The sequence below is a fragment of the Patiria miniata genome, unplaced genomic scaffold, assembly GCF_015706575.1.
Source record: "Patiria miniata isolate m_02_andy unplaced genomic scaffold, ASM1570657v1 HiC_scaffold_3, whole genome shotgun sequence".
Classification (NCBI taxonomy): domain Eukaryota; kingdom Metazoa; phylum Echinodermata; class Asteroidea; order Valvatida; family Asterinidae; genus Patiria; species Patiria miniata.
The window spans coordinates 2,875,654-2,895,799 of record NW_024037069.1 but is presented as its reverse complement, the minus strand read 5'-3'; the positions used below and the strand labels follow the sequence as shown (position 1 = coordinate 2,895,799).

General features: G+C 41.2%; 1 protein-coding gene across 1 annotated transcript; it reads left to right on the top strand.

Annotated features, from left to right (window-relative positions):
* The first annotated feature begins 2,363 nt into the window (after positions 1 to 2,363).
* Positions 2,364 to 17,612, top strand: LOC119738768 (scavenger receptor cysteine-rich domain-containing group B protein-like). Its single transcript, XM_038213721.1, has 8 exons — positions 2,364 to 2,723; positions 4,318 to 4,389; positions 7,827 to 7,943; positions 10,512 to 10,711; positions 13,719 to 13,860; positions 14,903 to 15,226; positions 16,419 to 16,727; positions 17,133 to 17,612. Exons 1-8 carry the CDS (start codon positions 2,657 to 2,659, stop codon positions 17,156 to 17,158), a joined length of 1,257 nt encoding a protein of 418 aa, XP_038069649.1. The 5' UTR covers positions 2,364 to 2,656; the 3' UTR covers positions 17,159 to 17,612.
* Positions 17,613 to 20,146: the final 2,534 nt, after the last annotated feature.

The following is a 20,146-nucleotide window of genomic DNA, read 5'->3' as shown; positions in this document are numbered from 1 at the left end:
CTACAATTTGACCTTGGTCATATGTACGTGGCCTATTTTCGAGTAGTATAATAGGATTGTAAGTGGCGCCACCAACGTCAAAATAGTCCGCCCCAAAAAAAAATTTGGAAAAAAAATAGCTTCTAAAAAATTTATAAAAGAAATTAAACACATTGTGAGCCCTCCCCAGCCAAATCCTGGGTGGGTCACTGCTGCCATCGGTGATGAACAGCGAAAGGCACATGAAGCCAAGCAGTAGGAGTTTGGTTAGGAGAGGCTATTCGAGACGCTGACTTTATCGAATATTTCAAGGGAGAGGAGTGGCTCAATTCTTTTCTTATTATATGATTACCCATGTTTTTTCATCGGTTGCCATCCCAACCACGGCCATCTACAAAATTGCTTTTGATACCATATTGACCACTGATTAACGTTACAGGAAAAGTCACCCAATTTCGTGCCGATCGACCGAAGCGTTTCACAAGAAAGCGTGGGCAATTTAGGCCTGTTTAGGCCCCCCCCCCCCAAAAAAAATACTTCTGCTTCCGGTTACCCAATCGACCCTATTTGTAGGCTGCGACCCTACAAATTCTATCGGCAATTCAAAAAAAAAATGTTTGAATAAATAAAAATAAAATATTGTCTTTTCTGTCTTCACAAAATACCTCTCAACAACCCTTTTGCGTCAAAAAATGCTTATTTTTACAAATAAAAAATATTAAAATGTTATTTTTACAAATAGCTTCCCGTCTTGACTAGCGTTGTGAATATGGTGCAAACGACCTGAATTTTCCAATATTTTTTAAGAATTATCCAACGTAAATATTATGTTGACCGTAGAAAGGTTTTAATCACATTTTGTGGCCATTTTGGGTATAGCTTTCGTAGTGCAATGGAAATAGTTCAGGCTAATCCTTCCCATATAATTGAATACCCCATTCAATCTGCATAAAAAATGTCCCCCCCCCCAAAAAAAGTTTCCGACCGACCGACCCTATTTTTGAAAGGCATGTGAATCGGAAGCAGAAGTATTTGTTTTTGGCCTTAATGCTTCGCAACCAAATATTACTGCAGTGTCACTGACAAATGTTTGCGATATATTGCCCAGACAATTTAAAAAATAAGTCTGTTTTTGATGAACGTCTTGAACATGGATGTTAGTTACAGGCTCGTCATATACATGAGGGTAAATATGAGCCGCAAGCCAGTGACAAAACATGTCCGTCACAACTGAAGGAAATGATGTTCTGGGGTCCGCTCATAAGTCCGACGCCTCATAGGTCCGACGCCTCATAGCTCCGAAAAATCGCATCCCCCAACTACATAAAGGCCCATAAGTCCGACACCTCATAAGTACGACGCCTCATAGCTCCGACGCCTCGTACGCTTCGTTTTTCCGACGTCGGACCTATAAGGCGTCGGACTTATGATACGGCCGCGATGTTTTAACCAGGACTTGTTTTCGGCTCAGCCGCCCTTTACGTGAGCAATTTGGTGCATTGGTACTCCACACAACTATGCCACTACCCGATGTTTGATATATTGCCCAGACAATGTCAGAGGTTAAATCTGTTTTGGATGAACGTCTTGAACATGCATGTTCGTTACAGGATCGTCATACATGAGGGTAACTATGAGCCAGTGTCAAACCACACGCGTCCCTTCCAATGTTCACCCATGTTGACCTTGCCGTAGTTGTCCCACCCAGTTCTCGGTAGTCGAGTCTTGCGAAGCGGGCGCTTTCTATATCTGGTCTTCGGTCATTCACCCGTTGTCGCGTTTGAGACATCGATAAAATAAACCTATAGGCACTACGATAATACGCTATAAGTGATAAGCGTACGCCGCGCCAAGCTTGTCTTGGTTTTATATATCTATGCCCGGCCGGCCGTTGTATTACAAAAACACTTCATTCGAACTGACAAATCAAACCTTAGTCCAGACTTCGAACTGAAATGACGTCACGATTAAGTAAAGTCGACTCCGATAGGCTGGCGCGCGGGGTCGCATTAAATTGCGTGCTTTTATGTATCAGACGTTTGACCGGAGACGTACAGGACTCCGTGGAGAACGGGTGATATTCAGACTAAGTTCTCGGCCGCTCATCTACATAGATTATGTTGCACTTTTTTTTTAATTGTATAACACATTAATACATTTCCTTATGAAGTGTATCTTTAGTATATCTATTTAGTTTCATTGACATTAGGTCACAGGTTTAAACCCTGCTCCAGTCAGTTTCTATGTTCAACTTTGAAAAACTATTAACATAATAATAACACGAATAGATTTAGAGCAGATCTAGATTTTACGTGAAATTTCACGTAGAATCTTGTCATTGAGAGGGTGTTGGGGGTGAGTTGGGGTTCAAGCATTCCGATGTGTATGACTATGAGGTAATGTCTGGTATGTGTGGGCACGTGGTGCCTACTACAATTTGTTTCCTAGCAACACAAACAAAACCACGTAGCCTAGACAAACAACGTCGGAGGATTTATTGCATGGGAGCCAGACGGATATCTGCATGTTAACCTGTTAACCCCAACACACCCTTCAGGATGCCTAGCGCCATATAAACCCGATTACCAACCCGTCGGTTCATATTCGGCTCCAAGCTGATCTCTCCTTAAGACGTTTGTAGGCCTATTACTTTCTCTCATCGTATTCGAAAACAATAATGTCTTATTCTGCATCGAATCTGCTGGTGTTGGCTGCCACGCTGATCACCATTACTGCGCCCTTACGTAAGTGTGAAACTGAATTGAATTGTTCGTTTTCAACTGTAATTTTACAATTATTTTCTATTGCAAAAAAAAACCCGTGGAAACCTGTAAGCAGGCAACTGATTTGAAAGCTGAAACTTTGTATTTCTGTGGTTTACAGTTACTAGCATACTTTGTTTATGAATCATGTGTTACTGGACTATCAACTAGCGCTGCAACGGCTCGAGTTTGTGAAGATCAAATTTGTATGGCCGAAATTCCTTCGCGTGATGATTTCATGAAAATCGCCATTTTTCAAGAAGTACTTCATGGACGTCTATTAGACTTCTTTAAAATATTTGTCAAACTGTTATGATTTCATTTACAGAAATGCCTTTCAGAGCCCAAATAATGGCGCATTCCAGGCGAAAATAGCCCTTTAATTTGTCAAGAATTTATATTTAAACGATTTTATTTGAACAGTGTGTTCAGCAGTGGCGTAGCCAAGGTGAAGGGGGGGGGGGGCTGGGGGCACGTGCCCCCCACGAATTCCAAGTGCACCCAAGATGCCCCCCCCCCCCCACAAACAAAAAATCTGAAATGTCCCACTTGCCAAGGATCAAGTGTCTTTTCAAAGTATTTTTTATTAGTTATTAAAAGGAAGAGGAATCTAGATTACCATTTTGACTTCCCTGATCCGCACGTACGGCATTATGAAATGTTCATAATTTGAAAAAAAAAACGCCCTCTATAGTCAACAGAGGTCTTGCCCCCCCCCCTTCGAATAAGCAGCACTTGCGGTGCCCTGGAAATTTGGAGGAAATGTTGTTGTTGGGTCCACCCTTGGTGCTCCCTCATTACATGCTGGTATCCCCCCCCCCCCCCCAATTCTGAAATGGATAACTTTGTCATTGCTAGAAAAATAACAAGAAAAGTAGCAATTTAAACCAGTAATCTATTTTGGGGTTAAAAATTGGGGGGGGGGGAAATCTATTGAAAATAACGGTACAAATTGAAAATAACGGTACATTTTGAAAACAATTTTGTCATGTTAGGCCAAAAAAAAAATATTCGGTCTCTTGTCAGACCAAAGTTCCGGAATTGACGCGGCGACGCGGATTTATTATTTTATTTTTGGCTTTCTTTTTCTTCTTCAAACTTGGATTGTACAGACAAGGTGGGGTACTATTTTGCTTTTTTGGTGTCCTCATGTACATTTGTGTCCTCCATAATTTGCCTTGGTGCTCTCGATCATTTGCCTTGGTGCAATTTCCCATTCCTTGGTGCTCTTTGGTAAAAAAAATTGAGGAGGTGCGGCAATAGAGGGCGCTGTTGGAGCTACCGCGGAGCATTTTGGAAAGAAAATTGACGCGCATGATAAGATCGACGCGCGCTGACCAGAGACCGACTTTTTTTTTTTGTTGGCCTTAGTTTCAATTTCATACCTTTATATTGGCTTATTTCCGCTTGTTGATGCCTATTCAGTTTTACTGCTGTATCCGTATAGGCATACGTACAATTTTAACGGATCCACTGGATTTCAGAATGCATTTTGTGCCTATCAGTTTGTCGGTTGTGTTTATTCCAGTTAAAAACAATAACAAATAAAATATCACAATTTTGACTTTGTATTTAGAATTATGCTCGGCCCATCCCGTGGTGCCAGATGTGACGTCACAAGATCAGGCAAGGAGCTCAAGCATATCAGGTAAATAAACAAATGAAACTGCTGATGTTTAATTGTAAAATGTATATTTATTTGCACGCCTAGTTTGCCACGCGGCGTTCCGATGGTGGGGGGGGGGGGGGCAGGTCCACTCCTCGTATTGCTTTGATTGAGGGGGCACCTGCGGCATATGTATTATCTGTATTTTGTATGAACAATATTTCAAACGGTCTCTACAAATATGAAGCTATAACGTGGCTTTATGCTGTCCAGATTGTCTGAATTTGATTGGAATATAAAATAATGGATGGAGCTTGGGATATAGGTCCTATCACATTAAAAACCCATCAAACCTAATTACCTACTAGAAAGCACTCAGAGAGCGCAAACCTCCACCAAGGCTAAACAATTCCACGCCATATTGTCAGTACACCCAAAAGAAATACTCGCATAAATGGTGAAGAATTCTAAAAAAAAATCCTGGATCCAGACCCACATCCGGATCACTTCCAAAATCTAATCGATTTGTACTTCTACCAAGGACCACATTTAAAATAAACTCATGCAAATCCGTCCATAACTTGTTGAGTTGTCTTGCTAACAGACAAACTAACAAACAAACAAACAAACCAACAAACAAAATCCGATGAAAACATAACCTCCTTGGCAGAGGTAACAACTTACAAGACAAGGCAAACCTATAGTACAGCCGTGTGGTTGCGAAGGCCAATTTCGGAAGGTTACGTAATGCTATATTTTGAATGAAACAACATGCACACAGACACGTGAATGTTCGCCCGCAAAATCTTTGAAAATCAATTCTCCCGTTTGGAAGGCCGTATCTTCATGCAACTTTCAGGGTCTGTGTCCCTTATAATTAATATTAATTGATATTCCAACTATGTGCTAAAATCGTTTTCATAATGTTCTGTATTTTTCGTTGGAATTGAAAAAATAGGCTTATTTCCCCCCCCCCCCAAGCTGTAACACTGGTGTTTGCAATATCTGTCAACCTTTTAATGCATCTCGAATAATCAGGTTCCTACCCTATGGTTGTGCAGTACAAATTTTCAGTATCGCCTCCTTCACGAGTTACTAATTAATAAATTTCACCTTTTTTGTCGGCTTCAATTGGTCGATACCGAGACCCATGCCGAGTCACGCCAAGTAAGTAATATGGGCTTCGTCATTGTTGCCCCCAAAACGGCCAACCCGAAAACCATGCACGTAAGTTTTGTCGAAAAAAATCCTCGTCGAAATTTACCTTGGAGATAGTTCAAGGTGTAACACAAGCGTTTGCAATAACAGATTAAGTTGAAATTCGGAATATACTTAAATGATATTAGACAGTGTTCAACTACTCGTGAAATAACAACTTATGGGGATTCCTATCAATTGAAATAAATAGACAGATTTGGGGACCTTTTCGAACGAATTTTTAAAGACTTTAGGTCACATTCACTAGTGTTTCGGCATCAATAACAGCGATTTTGTCACTGACATGATAATTATACTTTCTTATTCTGTTATAAAATAAAATTTCAATCATACTGAGCATTATTTCTGAAAAACATAGCATTCAAAAAGCCATGTTTTTTGGCTGCATGAATTTCACTGCTCTGATGGTAACGTTTATGTACGTATAATCGGATTAACGTTGTTTAACAACGGTTACGCGTAAGCCTTCGCAATCACAAAGCTGTAGTAAAAAGGTAAGCCCAGAACGCATAACATTCTGGTTAATCGAGTCAGAATGGCTATACACCTGGCGTCTTTTCATGCGTGTGACGTACACAATGGGCCGGATTTAGAACATTCCTTGGCGTTACACGGTGTAATCCTATTTCAACATTTATGGCCAAAGTGATACTTAAGGCCAAAAAAAGAGAGAAAAAGTCGGTCTCTGGTCAGCGCGCGCGTCGATTTTTATCATGCGCGTCAACTTTTTTTTTTATTGTCCGCGGTAGCTATAGTCTGGTTCCCAGACCAAAAGATTCTGACTATTCCTGATGAATCTTAGGTCAGGCAGCCTCCGTGGCTAAAAATAAAAATGACGACATTGATGGCCCTTTTTCAAAGCTCGGCTTTGTTTCCGATTTCGCTATATCGCTTGTAGCTTTTAATGTTCTGATAAAAATTAAAATAGATCACTTGCTTCGTAATATCATACAGTTATGATAATACAGTTTGATGTTTCTGTAAGATAACATTGACTAATGTTGATCTGCAATCTTCAAAATTAGGCACCCAAATAGCACTGTTAGCAGGCGGAGCCGAATGAAGACCGAGGTTTGGAAAATCTCGGTAACGGTCGTCAAATTCAAAATTGTACATCACGCAGCAAAAAGTTCGCCCATACGATCGGAGTATATTTGATGCACGAAATCAGTCGTTGAATTTCAAGTTTTCTAAATGAAAGCAATGAATATTAATTATCAACTCATTTAAAATAAAATTAATAAGCAATTAGCAGTTAATTAAACCTATATTATACACTCGAAAATACTCAGGCGCTATCCGATTGTCGACGAAACGACTTCGGCAAACTTCGGAAATTTTCGGAAAAAGGAGGAATTCTTCCCGTTTTAGACACGTGACGTAAATTGTAATACAATGTATTACCGTAGACTACCGGACCTAAGATTCATCAGGAATAGTCAGAATCTTTTGGTCTGGGAACCAGACTACGGTAGCTACAACAGCGCCCTCTATTGCCGCACTCCCTCAAATTGTTGTACCAAGGAATGGGGAAATTGCACCAAGGCAAATGATGGAGGGCACAAAGGCCAATTATGGAGGACACCAATGTATACGAGGACACAAAAAAAGCAAAAAATAGTACCCACCTTGTCTGTATAATCCAAGCTTTAATAAAAAAAAGCCCCCCCCCCAAAAAAAAAAAAACCGCGTCGCCGCATCAATTCCGGAACTTTGGTCTGACCAGAGACCGACTATTTTTGACATTCTCTAACATCCCATTACACTCTAAGAGCCAATGTAATGGAAAGTTTGAATGCAATCCCTAAAAATGCACCTTTGTGTCCCGTTTAACTTTATTTTCAATTTTCATAGTTTATTGCTATTTGCAAGGTTTTTTTTAAATGCTATGCGCATTTCCACAATAAGCGAAACTGTGATGCCATTCAAGGCAGAAACTTTGATGCTAAAAATGCTTCAGCAAGAAAAGTTGCCAGATTGTTTGTTTTTTGGTCTGTAGTAAATATTTTAAATATTAATTCAATGAGCAAAAATTGTAGGTTCGTAATTATTACGGAACACCCTAAGTGCACGTTACACACGTTTTAAACTAAACTTTTTATTCACTTAGGTTTTCTTGCAGTTCAGAGAAAGTTGCTCAAAATGAATGCTTTAATTACATGCAATGGTCCCTTAAAAAATCGCCCAAACAATTTTCATTGTCAAGCAAAATAGGAATGAAAGAAACGATACCTTGTATCCGATATTTTGTGTCATTTCAGGTCTTCCGTGTACGAGTTCTCCACTGGGGATGGCCAGTGGGGCCATCCCTGATTCCAGCCTGACGGCGTCAGGCTCACACAGCTCAACTTATCTCCCAAGCAAGGCCCGACTGAATGGTAAGTCTCATTGATCGCTACTCAGTCTCTCATTGCAATAGTCTGCAACTGTTGCTTAATTTGTGTTTTTTCCCTTTTTTGTGAGTTAAGACATAGGAATTGTATAAGCCCGACTCTAAAAACAACTTGAAACATTGTAAAAAAAATTACTAATTAACGATGCATTGCGAATGTTTTAATTATGGATTCATTCTTGGTCAATATGACCAGCCCCTTTCTTTTTCAAGGCTTTAGGCTCATTTGCTTTTCATGCGTTGTTCGTTTCCAATAATAACACCTCTCAAAATTTAAAGATGAATGTTTAAATGTTAAACTTAACCAGATGAAACTACAGCAATTTTTTCGCGAAAACATTGAAAAACCATGCACTATCTTTTGATCACGAAACACGATTTCGCCCATGGTACTCTGTATTTAAAAAAAAGGCAATTGACTGATCGTTGGAAATCACCACCATTTCTTGATTTCTTCGCAATGACAGCAAGCCAAACAAAATAACATCACGGGGTGGTTAGTACCCTACGATCTTTCATCCAACAAAAAATAATAATAATAATTCGGTTGGTTTCTTTTGAGATACATGCAAATGATCCTACATGTCTTTAACCCATAAATGTCGTTTTGTCTAAGTTTCTAAATATAAAAAGAGGTCAACCAACAACAACAAAAAGCCTCCGTGGATTCCGGATAATCTCCGCAAGACAGCTCACTTTTCTCAGTATTTCATTTGAACTATTGCTTGAACCCTGTACTCCTGAAAAGCTTGAATAATCTGAAACTGTTCTTGAAATTCGGGCAATTCACAATGCAGTGCGCCACCAAGAGTTTGTCATGGCAAGTCCATTTTTCAAGTTTACAGTCGACAAAACGCGGTCCATTTGAATGTGTGTCAGTAGACAACTTGAGCTAATTTTGTTATAGATTGGGGCATAGTGTTCTGCCGGCTCATAAAAAACACCATATTGATTAAAAGGGGAAAAAGGCGCACATATATTCGAATCATACGCTTACGAAACTACTGACCGGAAAAAGACAAACAATTTCAAATGTCCCGCGCTGCGAATTTGTCAGCATACTTTTCTCTTCTGAAGAGCTTGAATAATCTGAAACCGTTCTGAGAGAAAGATGCATGGAAGTGATTCTGTGTGAGCACACCACGCCGCATGTATATGACAATTTCCCGTTACATGAAAGCAGCAAAACTCATGCTACAGTCAGACCGCGTATATCCTGTATTCAAGTGCTTATGTAAATCCCAGCGATATCGCATATTTTTTTAAGCCAGAATAGTCCATGCATTCCCCATAAACTTGACCAAAAGAAAAACCGATTCTGTGTATCACTCTGTCCATGTTACGATTTATATGTCATTGCATTGACTTGTTTTGTAACATTAGTGTTCTCATGTCCTAGCTGGGTACAAAACAAAAAATCGTCACTGGTTTACTGTCATTAAAACAAAATCAACATCACTAACTAAAGTCCGTAGCGCGAATTACTGTTACTGATCCTTTAGGCTCCGCAACAACGAAAAAGGTACAAAAATTGTGATTACAAACGACCTTCAAATGACAATAATACAAATTTGGTATTTGAAGTTGCGTCAGTACACAGGTCATGCCTGTTGCAGGTCATTTCTGTTCGGGATGAGTAATCTTTGTTTATTCTGTGGGATCTCAATTGTGAATTGATACATGTTAAGTAATGACAAAACCCTTGAGTTCACAAACATTTAATTTAGAATAAACTTAAATTTCACATTGTGTCGTCAACTTCTTGGTTGTCTCCTTGGCAGCCGCATTGTTCATGCTCATATACAACAATTTGACTGTTCGTATTGACCAACTCATTCCACATAGTCCTCCATCCCTGATGATGCATTCCCAGGCCCGTCTATGCATAAATGTTCCACTGCGCGCCTAATAAGTTTGGCGCGTTTCCGCTTCGATGCGCATTCTCATTTTGGCGAAGATTGTACAGGAAACGCTTTATAATGATTATGCCCATTACAGATATTGACAAGTTCCTCCAATCAGACGATGAAACGTTGCTGCAAGGACAGGATAGACCCGATTATTTATCGTATCGAAGTAAATATTAGTTTGTATGTTTTCCTCAATGAAAAAAAGGGCCAATCATGAGAACATTACCTCAAATTCCGAAACAAACAGTGAGTTAAGTGCGACTGTCGTTCCTTTCAAAATTAAACGGTTGTGTATTTCGTCAGTTGTGGAGAATATTGTCACGTCATTCATGGATAATCCTACCTCATCGCTGTTATGAAGCGTTCTAGAATCGTGTTGGTCTTGCGAGCATCCACTGGCAAATTCTCATTAGCATGTAACAACTGACACTTGGGGTCCCTCAGGATAAACACAGAGTCACTCAGTTATTCAGAACAGGAATGACATCAAATCAAACCTGTGTATTGGCGCAACTTCCAATACAAAATATGTATTCTTGTCATAATCACAGCTTTTGTAACTGTTGTATTTTTCTTACGGAAATCTTGTAGGATTTGGTTCTATATATTTGACTGTCATAGTCTTTTTGTTTTATTCCCCACAGGTACTGGTTGGTGGATATGCCCGGATGGAAAGCCCGAGGGTCAATGGTACCAGGTAGACCTCGGTCAGTACACGGCCATCACGGGGGTCATCGTACAGGGGCACAGTGCGTTTCATATCCAAACATTTGCTGTAAACTACAGTAATACGGGCGAGTCCAATGATTGGCAGAAACTAACTGACAGAGGACAGACCGTACAGGTGAGCCTATAGGATGCCGTGCGGATCTTGTTGGCATTCTCTTGTTTTCTTACGCTGTACGGACAAACATTGGATTACAGAAGCCCAATCCCGATCGTTCCAGATTTAAACAATTGAAATTGTATTATTATTTTTTTATTTTTAATTAATGCGCATTAATTTTGCCAAATTAATAAGGCAGTTCCTTTTAGGCAATATGTTTGGAAAATGCGCACTACTTTCGCGAAATAAAACAAACATTTCTCTTGAGCTTGGGTCGTGCTATCCGCATTGGCTTATCGGGGAGGGGGATAAAGGGGGTCCCTCCCCCCCCCCCCCCCCCCCCATCGGAAACCACACACAAAAAAGGAGGGGAAAAAAGGGAAACGAATTGAAAATAAGAAGACGAGGGGCGAATCATATTACTGTTAACTTAATGTATATTTGACATGATGTCTAGCACCCCCTCTTGATAGTTCTACGGCCGTTGATTTCTCCCTTTGCGTCTGCTGAGTGCTTTACCCTCCTCTCTCCCCCCCCAGAAAAATCCTGGCGACGCCCATGGATATCCGTTTAGTCTCGAGCACCGGCTGCAATTTCTTGTCAACGTCGTGGCGGTAATCAGCATGGAAATTCGTACAGCAGGGTGCGTGTACAACCACTGCCTTGTGGGGTACCAGAACAAGGGGAGGTACCCCACACGGAATGCCCACCGACTTGCGGGGTACCGTTTTGGAACCCCACAAGTTTTTCACAAAATATATATATGGATTTTACTAAAAAAAAAAAAACTAGGAATTTCCAAGGTGGGTTGATCTGTCGCAAATGGAAGAGTTTTAGAAAAGGGATATTAAGTCCGAATTTCAGCCCAGGAAATTAACTATGGTTAAAATAAGAGCATTTTGACATAAGTGTGCGACGTTGCAAAATTTTAGTACACGAGAACAAAGGAAGTACCCATTTCTATGCCTATGTAAGCGTAGGTGTGTGTGTGTGGGGGGGGGGTTTGGATGCCACCTATCTCTAGAGGGAGGCATTCAAAAATGTGTGTATGCACCACATGACATAGCGGTTTTACGCAAATTCAGACCAGTACAGTGTGTACACCAACATTACATAAAATAGGTGTTAAATAAGATGTGAAACTTTGCATGATGGCAGTGTTTATATTGTACTAGTGAGGTTTGCGCTAAAACCATGAGGAATACTCTCTTTTGAAAAGTGTGGTTCTGAAATTAAATAACCGGTTGGTTGTGAAACTGGACGTTCCGATCAATATGCTCTGATCATCTTCAGGAGAGAGTCGGACTGAGTGGTTGAGGTTGTATATATGGGGCTGGATGACTGCCGCGTACGTGGCTTGGATAGGGGATGCTGAAGGCTGGTCGTTGAGGTGTGGTGGTGCTGATGATGGAGGCTGATCGCTGGGGTGTGTCGGTGAGGATGATGCAGGCTCTGGCTACGCTACATTAATGACACCTTTGTTGTCTGGCCCCACGGCCAGGATATACCCTCACCGAGTTTCTCAACTACCTCCGCGGGCAACATCCCACCATCAAGTTTACCGTTAAACAAGAACAAGCCGGCCAGCTTTCCATCCTTGATGTCAGCCTCTCCAGAAACACCGAGGACTCCTTGCACCGCAAGGTCCACCGACCACGGCACCACCACCAACCACGGCACCGACCGCTACCTACACCAGCGATCGTTCCGTCACCCCTTCCCCAAGTCATCAGTCAACCGCACCGTAGTACGACGGTTGTATGGGATATGCGACCAAGACAACATCCAGCAAGAACTCCAGCATATCCAGACTTCCCATCAGCTAAACGGATACAAGCAATGCCACATTAAGACCTCCAAACCCACTAAGCTCTATGACTGTAGGGTCTGCTATTACAACACCTGAAGTCAAACCCCACAGCCCTCAGTATGTTTTTCCCTAATTCGGTCCCGCCTCCCATCAGCTCCAGCGCATCTTCCGTCAAGCCAACATCAAAGTCTTCCACTCGGCCCCCAACAAACTTCTTGGCATTTTACACACCCCCAAGGACAAGCCTGATCCTAGCAACCGCCCAGGATTCTACCGCATCCCCTGTGAGTGCGGTTAAGTTTACATAGGGGAGACCGGCAGAAACCTACCAACCAGCCTAAGGAACACCGGGCGCATGGACGACGAGGAGACTACGACAAGTCAGCCTTCGTCAAACACGCCCATGCCACAGACCACCCCACCAATTGGGAGGAAGCAGAACTCATCGCTCCTGTCAAAAACTGGCATCCTAGACGAATTAGAGAGGCCATCGAGATCTTCCAACACCCCGCTGTTCCCAAGACATCGGTTTTCAACTCAGTGACATCTAGCGCCTCCTGCTCCCAACCAATGGATCATCTATATCCACGGTTACCAAACCTATTTCCCCGGCACATGGGTCTCCTATACCCGCTGCCACCCTACCCGCTCAGCCTGAAGACAATCAGATCAGTTCATCTTAGCGCTATTTCACGTACAGAATATGTATACATTGTACCTGGTAAAAAACAAATCTAAATGCGCTGGGGTAAATTGTGGGGGAAGCATGGGGCTTCGCCAACGGCGTCCTCCACCCAAAATTTTATTTAGAGACATTTTACTTCCACAGCCCCCCCCCCTACCCATCGATGCCTTTATGGTCTCAAGGTCAAGTCCTTACCTTGTTCGTTATCTTTTATCGCGTAGGTCTACATCTCAGACTTGGAAGCGGAACTTCGGAAGTGACATAAGAAAAATAAACCCTGCCTAAGACTTTCCGAGCGAAAAATTAATTTGTACGTCAATAGCCACTCTTAATTAGATCTTCGTTCTCCCGAGGTGTTTACATGCATGTATTTGACTTTCATGTTAAAAGAAGATAGCGTCAAAATGGTTTAGCATCTCCCTATATCGACGCAATTCTTTAAATAGCAAAGACGCCCGACGAATAACGAATATTTGAACTACTGGATGTTGTGTTGGTAGTGATATTGTAAATTGTTGTATTTATTTCAGTTGAATGGGAACAATGGTAGTGGACAACCTGTGAATGTGACGTTCCCCGTGGTACTGATGGCAAGATTCCTCCGCATACTTCCACTCACATGGAGTTACTCTGAAAATTATTTTCTAAGATTCGAAGTGCTCGGATGTCGAGGTAATACAAATGTGCCCATCTAAACAATCGAAGTCGCCGTAGAAAGGCAATGATACCGCTAGTCATTTCGGTGTAATTTTTTTTTTTTTTATGGTTAGATCAGTTTAGAGGTCTATGCTTATTTCAACGCTGTAAGAACCAAATGCGGGCACTGACTTGAGTTTCATGTTGTGATGAAAAATGATTAGAACCCGGAGGAAGTTGTATTAATACAAGTCATATTTATTATTATGTGGAACTCATACTGATGTAACAGTGATTCCGATGCAGGCCGAGTGATCATGCTAGTATCGGACTGTTTTAATTTAATTTTAGGTCTACATTACAAAAAAGTGCGGTGTAAATTAAACACCGGTGGTCCTGTAAAGATACCACTGGTGTTAAATTTAACACCGTTGTATTTGCAATGTCGGATGCTTTGACCCTCATGAAACCTATGTCAGTATTCAGGTCATGAATGTTGGAGGGTTGGGAGTTGGGATGATGTTATTGTCGGCTGATATCACTTGCTGGGTGTGTTTGTTCGTTTCTTTTCTAATTGATGACACGTGTTGGTCCAGCTCTGTTGCATTTTGACAATGCCCAGTACAAATCATATATGAAACGATGGGTTTGGATCACAAATTGGATGATGACCTTCATATTGCAAATGGAGTAATAGATCTGAGTTGAGTTCCCTTGATGTAAACATGAAGGAATTATCATTGTCAGACAACAGTCATCACTGGAAGGGGGAATACGTCTGATAAGACGATTTGAGCCATGGAATGGCACCTCAAGTTAGGGAAAAAAGTTAAACGAATGATATGTATTTGCACAAGCATCTTTTGCGCGTTTTTTGTGTTCAAATTATAAATACGATTATAGAGGCTGTCGTTCACAAAAATTCTGCCAAGAAGTGAACCTAATGAAAGAGTGTGAAACTTAGAAGACTTATTGTTATCGAGAGTTAGACCTACGTTTGATTGTTGTTCAAAATCGGAACACACATGTCATTTGCGAACTAATTCTAATAAGAAACTATACTTCTCGATCTCAACAGTTAGCGGCATGCTTCGATTGGTGGGCGGTGATGACAAATGGAGCGGTCAAGTGGAAATCTTCCGCCATGATGCTTGGGGTGCAGTCTGCGATAGCAGTTGGGATATGAAGGACGCCACCACCGTGTGTCATCAGCTCGGTTTCATCGGGGCTCTGGAGGCTAAAACGGGGTTGTCCAGCCGAGAGAGTGATCGGCCGATCGTGATGAATCGAGTCGCCTGTACTGGAACTGAACGACGGCTGGCTGACTGTCCGTTTGTCTGTACCGGCTCTCAGCAATGCAACAGCTCAACTGTAGCAGGAGTCGTTTGTAAACCAAGACCTGGTAAGAAATACTCCGCCCTCTTTAGTTTCCATGACATGTCATTCACATCCGACTTTGTGTCTTAAACCTCAGCTTATTACACAAGTGAATTTTGTGTTATCAAATCATCTCCAGGTATTTATGATATTTCAGCGTTCTCTGATGATAAAAGTCACATAAGGAGGTACTCAACCCTGAAACACATTCTTCAAACAAAAGCACTTCCCTAATGAGTATAGGAAAAATATACTGATGAACTCAATGAAAAATCTGAAACAATTATTGTTATCTCTTACACCCACTAAATAGCCATTCAAAAATAGAAATTCAAAACCTTACTTTTGCCTCCCAATACTGATTATTTGGACCAATATTCTTTTAAGGTTGATTTCCCCTTGCTCTTCAACATATAATTTTTTTTCCTATTTATAAATTTACAACTTGAATGTTTTCTTCCAACCTAAAATTTTCCATTTTGGACGTCTGCAACCCTCTGAAGAAGAAAAAAAAAATGCTTTAGGCACAACAGACCCACTTTGCGAACAGACTGGCTCTCGGTCCGTACACTATCGATACTAATAAGCCTCTGTGCTACTAATGACGTCACACTTTGTTTACATGTGCACTTTCCTATAAAGCCATTTGGGGCCCACGGTCCACTAAGCAACATAGGATGTCATGTAAACAAAGTGTGACGTCATTAGTACAGAGGCTTATTGTGGGGCGGGGACCAGCCTACCCGCGAGAATAGAATTATTGTCTGGAAGCAAATAATTCGAAACTGTGAAGTAATAATTATTCAACAACTAAGCGGGCTGATTTTTTTGCTCGACTTCACATTCAAAAGTAAATAACTTTCGTATTGCTATAAAAAATAGCAATAACTTAGAAAATGAATCTATTTTTTGGGATAAAACTTGTTAATAGCACGGGGAACGATTCTTGAATATAGGCCAACTTGATGTCCTCAGTAGGCCTATGGGTTCTTTGGGACACTGTCACTGACAGACAGGTAATTTGATTCTGATCGCTACGTGACATATTTTTATCAGCCTGTATTTCCAGCTGAAGAGGGGATTGGGAGGTCTACTAACCATGAGGGCGGGCTACCTATCCGTCCCTTTTTCATTACACCACTTCACAGTGTAGGCGTCAGACTGTAACTCGTCTTGTTTTCTAAATTGAGATGATGTCATTATTGTGAAATGATCAGATGAGCTTCGGTTGGTCGGCGGATCTCGCACCAGCGGCCGAGTGGAGATATACCGTGGCGGCAGCTGGGGCACCATCTGTGATACAACTTGGAACCAGACTGATGCGGGGATCGTCTGCCGACAGCTCGGTTTCTCAGACGCACTGGAGGCCAAGTCCGCTGCCCACTTCGGGCAGGGTAGCGGACCCGTCCATATGGACGGCGTGGCGTGTGAAGGCTCCGAAGAGAAAATTACCGACTGTCCTTCCCACTGCTGGGAAGAGACAAGTTGTAGCCACTCACACGATGCTGGAGTGATCTGTAGTGATGGTAAGCGAACAATGAGGGCAGTGTAACGAAACCTACACCACCTTGTCAATGATTCAAATCATCATAGAAAATACTCTGCGTATTCCTATTATTTCAAAGATGGACATGTTCTTGCGTCATGCAAGAACTAACACTCCATCCAATTTGATAGTAAAAACTATCATTGTGCATTCATCCGAATGAACAAAAGCTCGAATAGTACAAATGTGTGTTCAAGTTATTGGTGGCCTAGCTATAATCGGTTGATGCCTTAATTTTATTGACTTCTGTGCTACGGCCTCATGATTGTAGATCAAGGTTTCTGTTTAGGACTCAAGTTTTTTTTATTGAAAATTGTTTTTTTTTCAGCATTCTTGAACAACCTTAGATGCAAAGTTTTTGTTTCTCGTTTTTGTATTACTGCAGAAAACACCGTAACAACCAACAACTGACGAAAGCTAAGCAATCAGGAGGGATAGGGCACAATGCATCATCATACACACTCATGTCCTTGCGAAGGGACACTATTTGTTTCATGGTATTTCGGACCATCAAAGCGCCCCTCGTGAACTGCTGGTCGACTTCTTCTATAGTCACGTGACTGGCCTGGGCCTATAACCCGTGCATGCTGTAAAAAAATTATATGGAGAGTGGTAACTCGCTTCTCTTGGCATTGTACAGTATATTAGCGACTTCGCAATCTATGACACCAGTCTTTGTTAACAGTGCTTATTGGCTAGATGTAGTTTTGAGTCAGAGGCAGGGGCTTTCTTGTTGTCAATGTATGTTTGTGTGCAGCATATACAATACGCATACAAAGCATGCAACGATCATAGTGGCTTTGTTTGTTTTATTAAAAATATATATAAACAAAATGATAATAAGAAAACACCAAAAGACTACACAAAAGACCACCCCAAAAACGGAACAGGAGTGGAATCGATAATCAATTATATTGCATCCATTTTGGACATTTTCAAAGTCAGCTACTCATAGTAGAATGAGTCCATTGATATAAATACGTTCAAATGAAATTGGGGAACGAAAAGTTAAAGCACAGTGGATAAGCAGTGTGGGTGAAAATTGTGGACTCTCTTATGCTCTGGGGCACCGATCAACTTTAAGTGTTATTTCAGGAAAAGTTACGATGTTGCGTACGAGGTGGAAGACGTGACGGTGAAGAAACTTTGTCAAAAACGATGGTTGATAAACTTAATAATTGTTGTGTTATTGTGCCATGTATAATATTTGCCATTATCGTTTGTTAGAATAAACAAATCTTTTTAACTAGGAGTAGGAGTAATATTTATTCGATTTCCAATTACTTTATAACTGCACTTGTTATAGACCTAGTACTTGATTATCATATTACCAAAATAAAAAGAAAAATAATTAACTGGACACACTTAAGAGGCCTCCTTGCCTTGTCATAGTCGGACCCCCAGGTGGATTCTTATGATTGTTTTTTTTTTTTACGATTTATTACGTTGAAATGCTTGTCTTGTTTTATAATATTGATTATTTACTTCCTTTTAATGCAATAAACGTACGTGAATACAGTATACAAATTGTGACTTTGGGGTCTCTATGAACTATTGAACTATTTGGGTCAGTCAGTGTGTCAGTCAGTGTGTTAGGTACAAAGAAGACTGTAGTCTGGCCCTCTGGGACCAGCAGAGTAATTTTTGGGACCAAGGTGAGACTTATGCAAGTCTATTTCACAAGTGAGAGACAGTGAGTCAAGCACAAAGAAGATAGTAGGTTGGCCCCTCGGGGACTACAAAAAGGACCAAAATTAATTGATTACCAATGTTTTTAAATCGGTTGCCATCCCAACCATGACCATCCCACAGAATTGCTTTTGATACCATATTCATTGACCCCTGATAAACGTTACATGAAAAGTCACCCAATTTCCTCTGACTCACATTTTATGTTTTGCATAGAAATATATTATAAATAATGTAACCCCCCCCCCCTACTCTGTGACTATATATCGGTAATAATGTCCGCTTGTGTACAACATTCGGACTGAGCCAGCTGGGATACGGGGGTATCATCGGATTTAAACAGCGCCTCCATTGAAGTTTACGGAGGCCAATAATGTGTCCGGAGGAGAAAACCTGTCTACATGTTAGCATTGATTTGCTGATGACCCCCCCCCCCCCCCTCCATAGGCAGCATAACACATCGTGATTTGTAATGGCGTGCCTGATACAAGCTATGCTTTCAAGGTTTTGACACCTCTAGCAGCCTTTATATCCTGTTCAATACTTATATTATTTTCCATTTCTGTCATGTGTTTGAATTAAATTGAATAAAGGGGGCAACTGATCTGGGGCCTACTTACTGCTCTGCAGCCACATGTTGCTGCACTGTCATTTTTGATAAATTGCCCAGAACATTTGAAGGTTAAGTCTGTTTTGGATGAACGTCTTGAACATGGATGTTAGTTACAGGCTCGTCAAACATGAGGGTAACTATGAACCAGAAAGCCAGTGTAAAAACATATCCGTCACAAGGAAATGAATGTTTGAAGCCGGGACTTGTTTTCGCCCTAGCTCCCTACGTGAGCAATTTGGTGCGTTGGTACTCCATACAACTATGTCACTACCAGATGTTTGATATTTTGCCCAGACAATGTCAGAGGTTAAGTCTGTTTTGGATGAACGTCTTGAACATGCATGTTCGTTACAGGATCGTCGTACATAAGGGTAACTGTGAGCCAGTGTCAAATCACATGCGTCACAAGGAAATGAATGTTTAACCTTTGCGCATCATAAAGATCCTTGAACTTTTTCAGTTGCTGGTTCGTCTTAATTTGCACGTTTGATCTAGTGCCAGAACACGTTCGTCACAAGAAAATGAAGAAATAATGACTTCCAATGTTCACCCATTTGACCTTGCCTTATTGGTCCCGCCCAGATTTTTTTTAAAGTTAAATCGTCCCTATAGTCAGGTTTCTATGACAGACTTGTCATGGCGATTTTGTGCAACTGAGTGATAATAGATGAAACATATGTATTCGTAATCCAGTAGCAGATCAAGAGGGGGTTGGGGCTTGCAATACCCCTCCCTCCACCCCACCCCAATATAGCCGCTGACTAATGTTGATACTAGTAAAATGGGGTCAAAATAATGAATGGAATACTAAAGTTACTGAACTGCCTCAGAATGCAAGATCGTACCTTTTAAATTGTGAAATCGTTCGACGTTCGCGGAATGTTAAAAAAAGGGCACTTGTTGAGAAATGTTGGGAAAGAGGAATGTAAATGCCACCCTTAACCCCCCTTCGGATGCTACGCACTCGTTTACCCAAGTCGGAAGTCCCCGATACAGATTCCCAGCAACACTAATAGACCCACGTAGACAACGTCTCGGGGGATTTATTCCATGAAAGCCAGACGGATTATATATCTGCTCAGCTAACAGCACCTTTT

What these genes read in the sequence shown, in the direction of transcription:
- LOC119738768 (XM_038213721.1), top strand. Translation starts at nt 2,657, where the DNA reads ATGTCTTATTCTGCATCGAATCTGCTGGTGTTGGCTGCCACGCTGATC. An exon ending in AAGCAAGGCCCGACTGAATG is followed by an intron (nt 7,944 to 10,511) that starts GTAAGTCTCATT and finishes TATTCCCCACAG; the next exon opens with GTACTGGTTGGTGGATATGC. An exon ending in CGAAGTGCTCGGATGTCGAG is followed by an intron (nt 13,861 to 14,902) that starts GTAATACAAATG and finishes CGATCTCAACAG; the next exon opens with TTAGCGGCATGCTTCGATTG.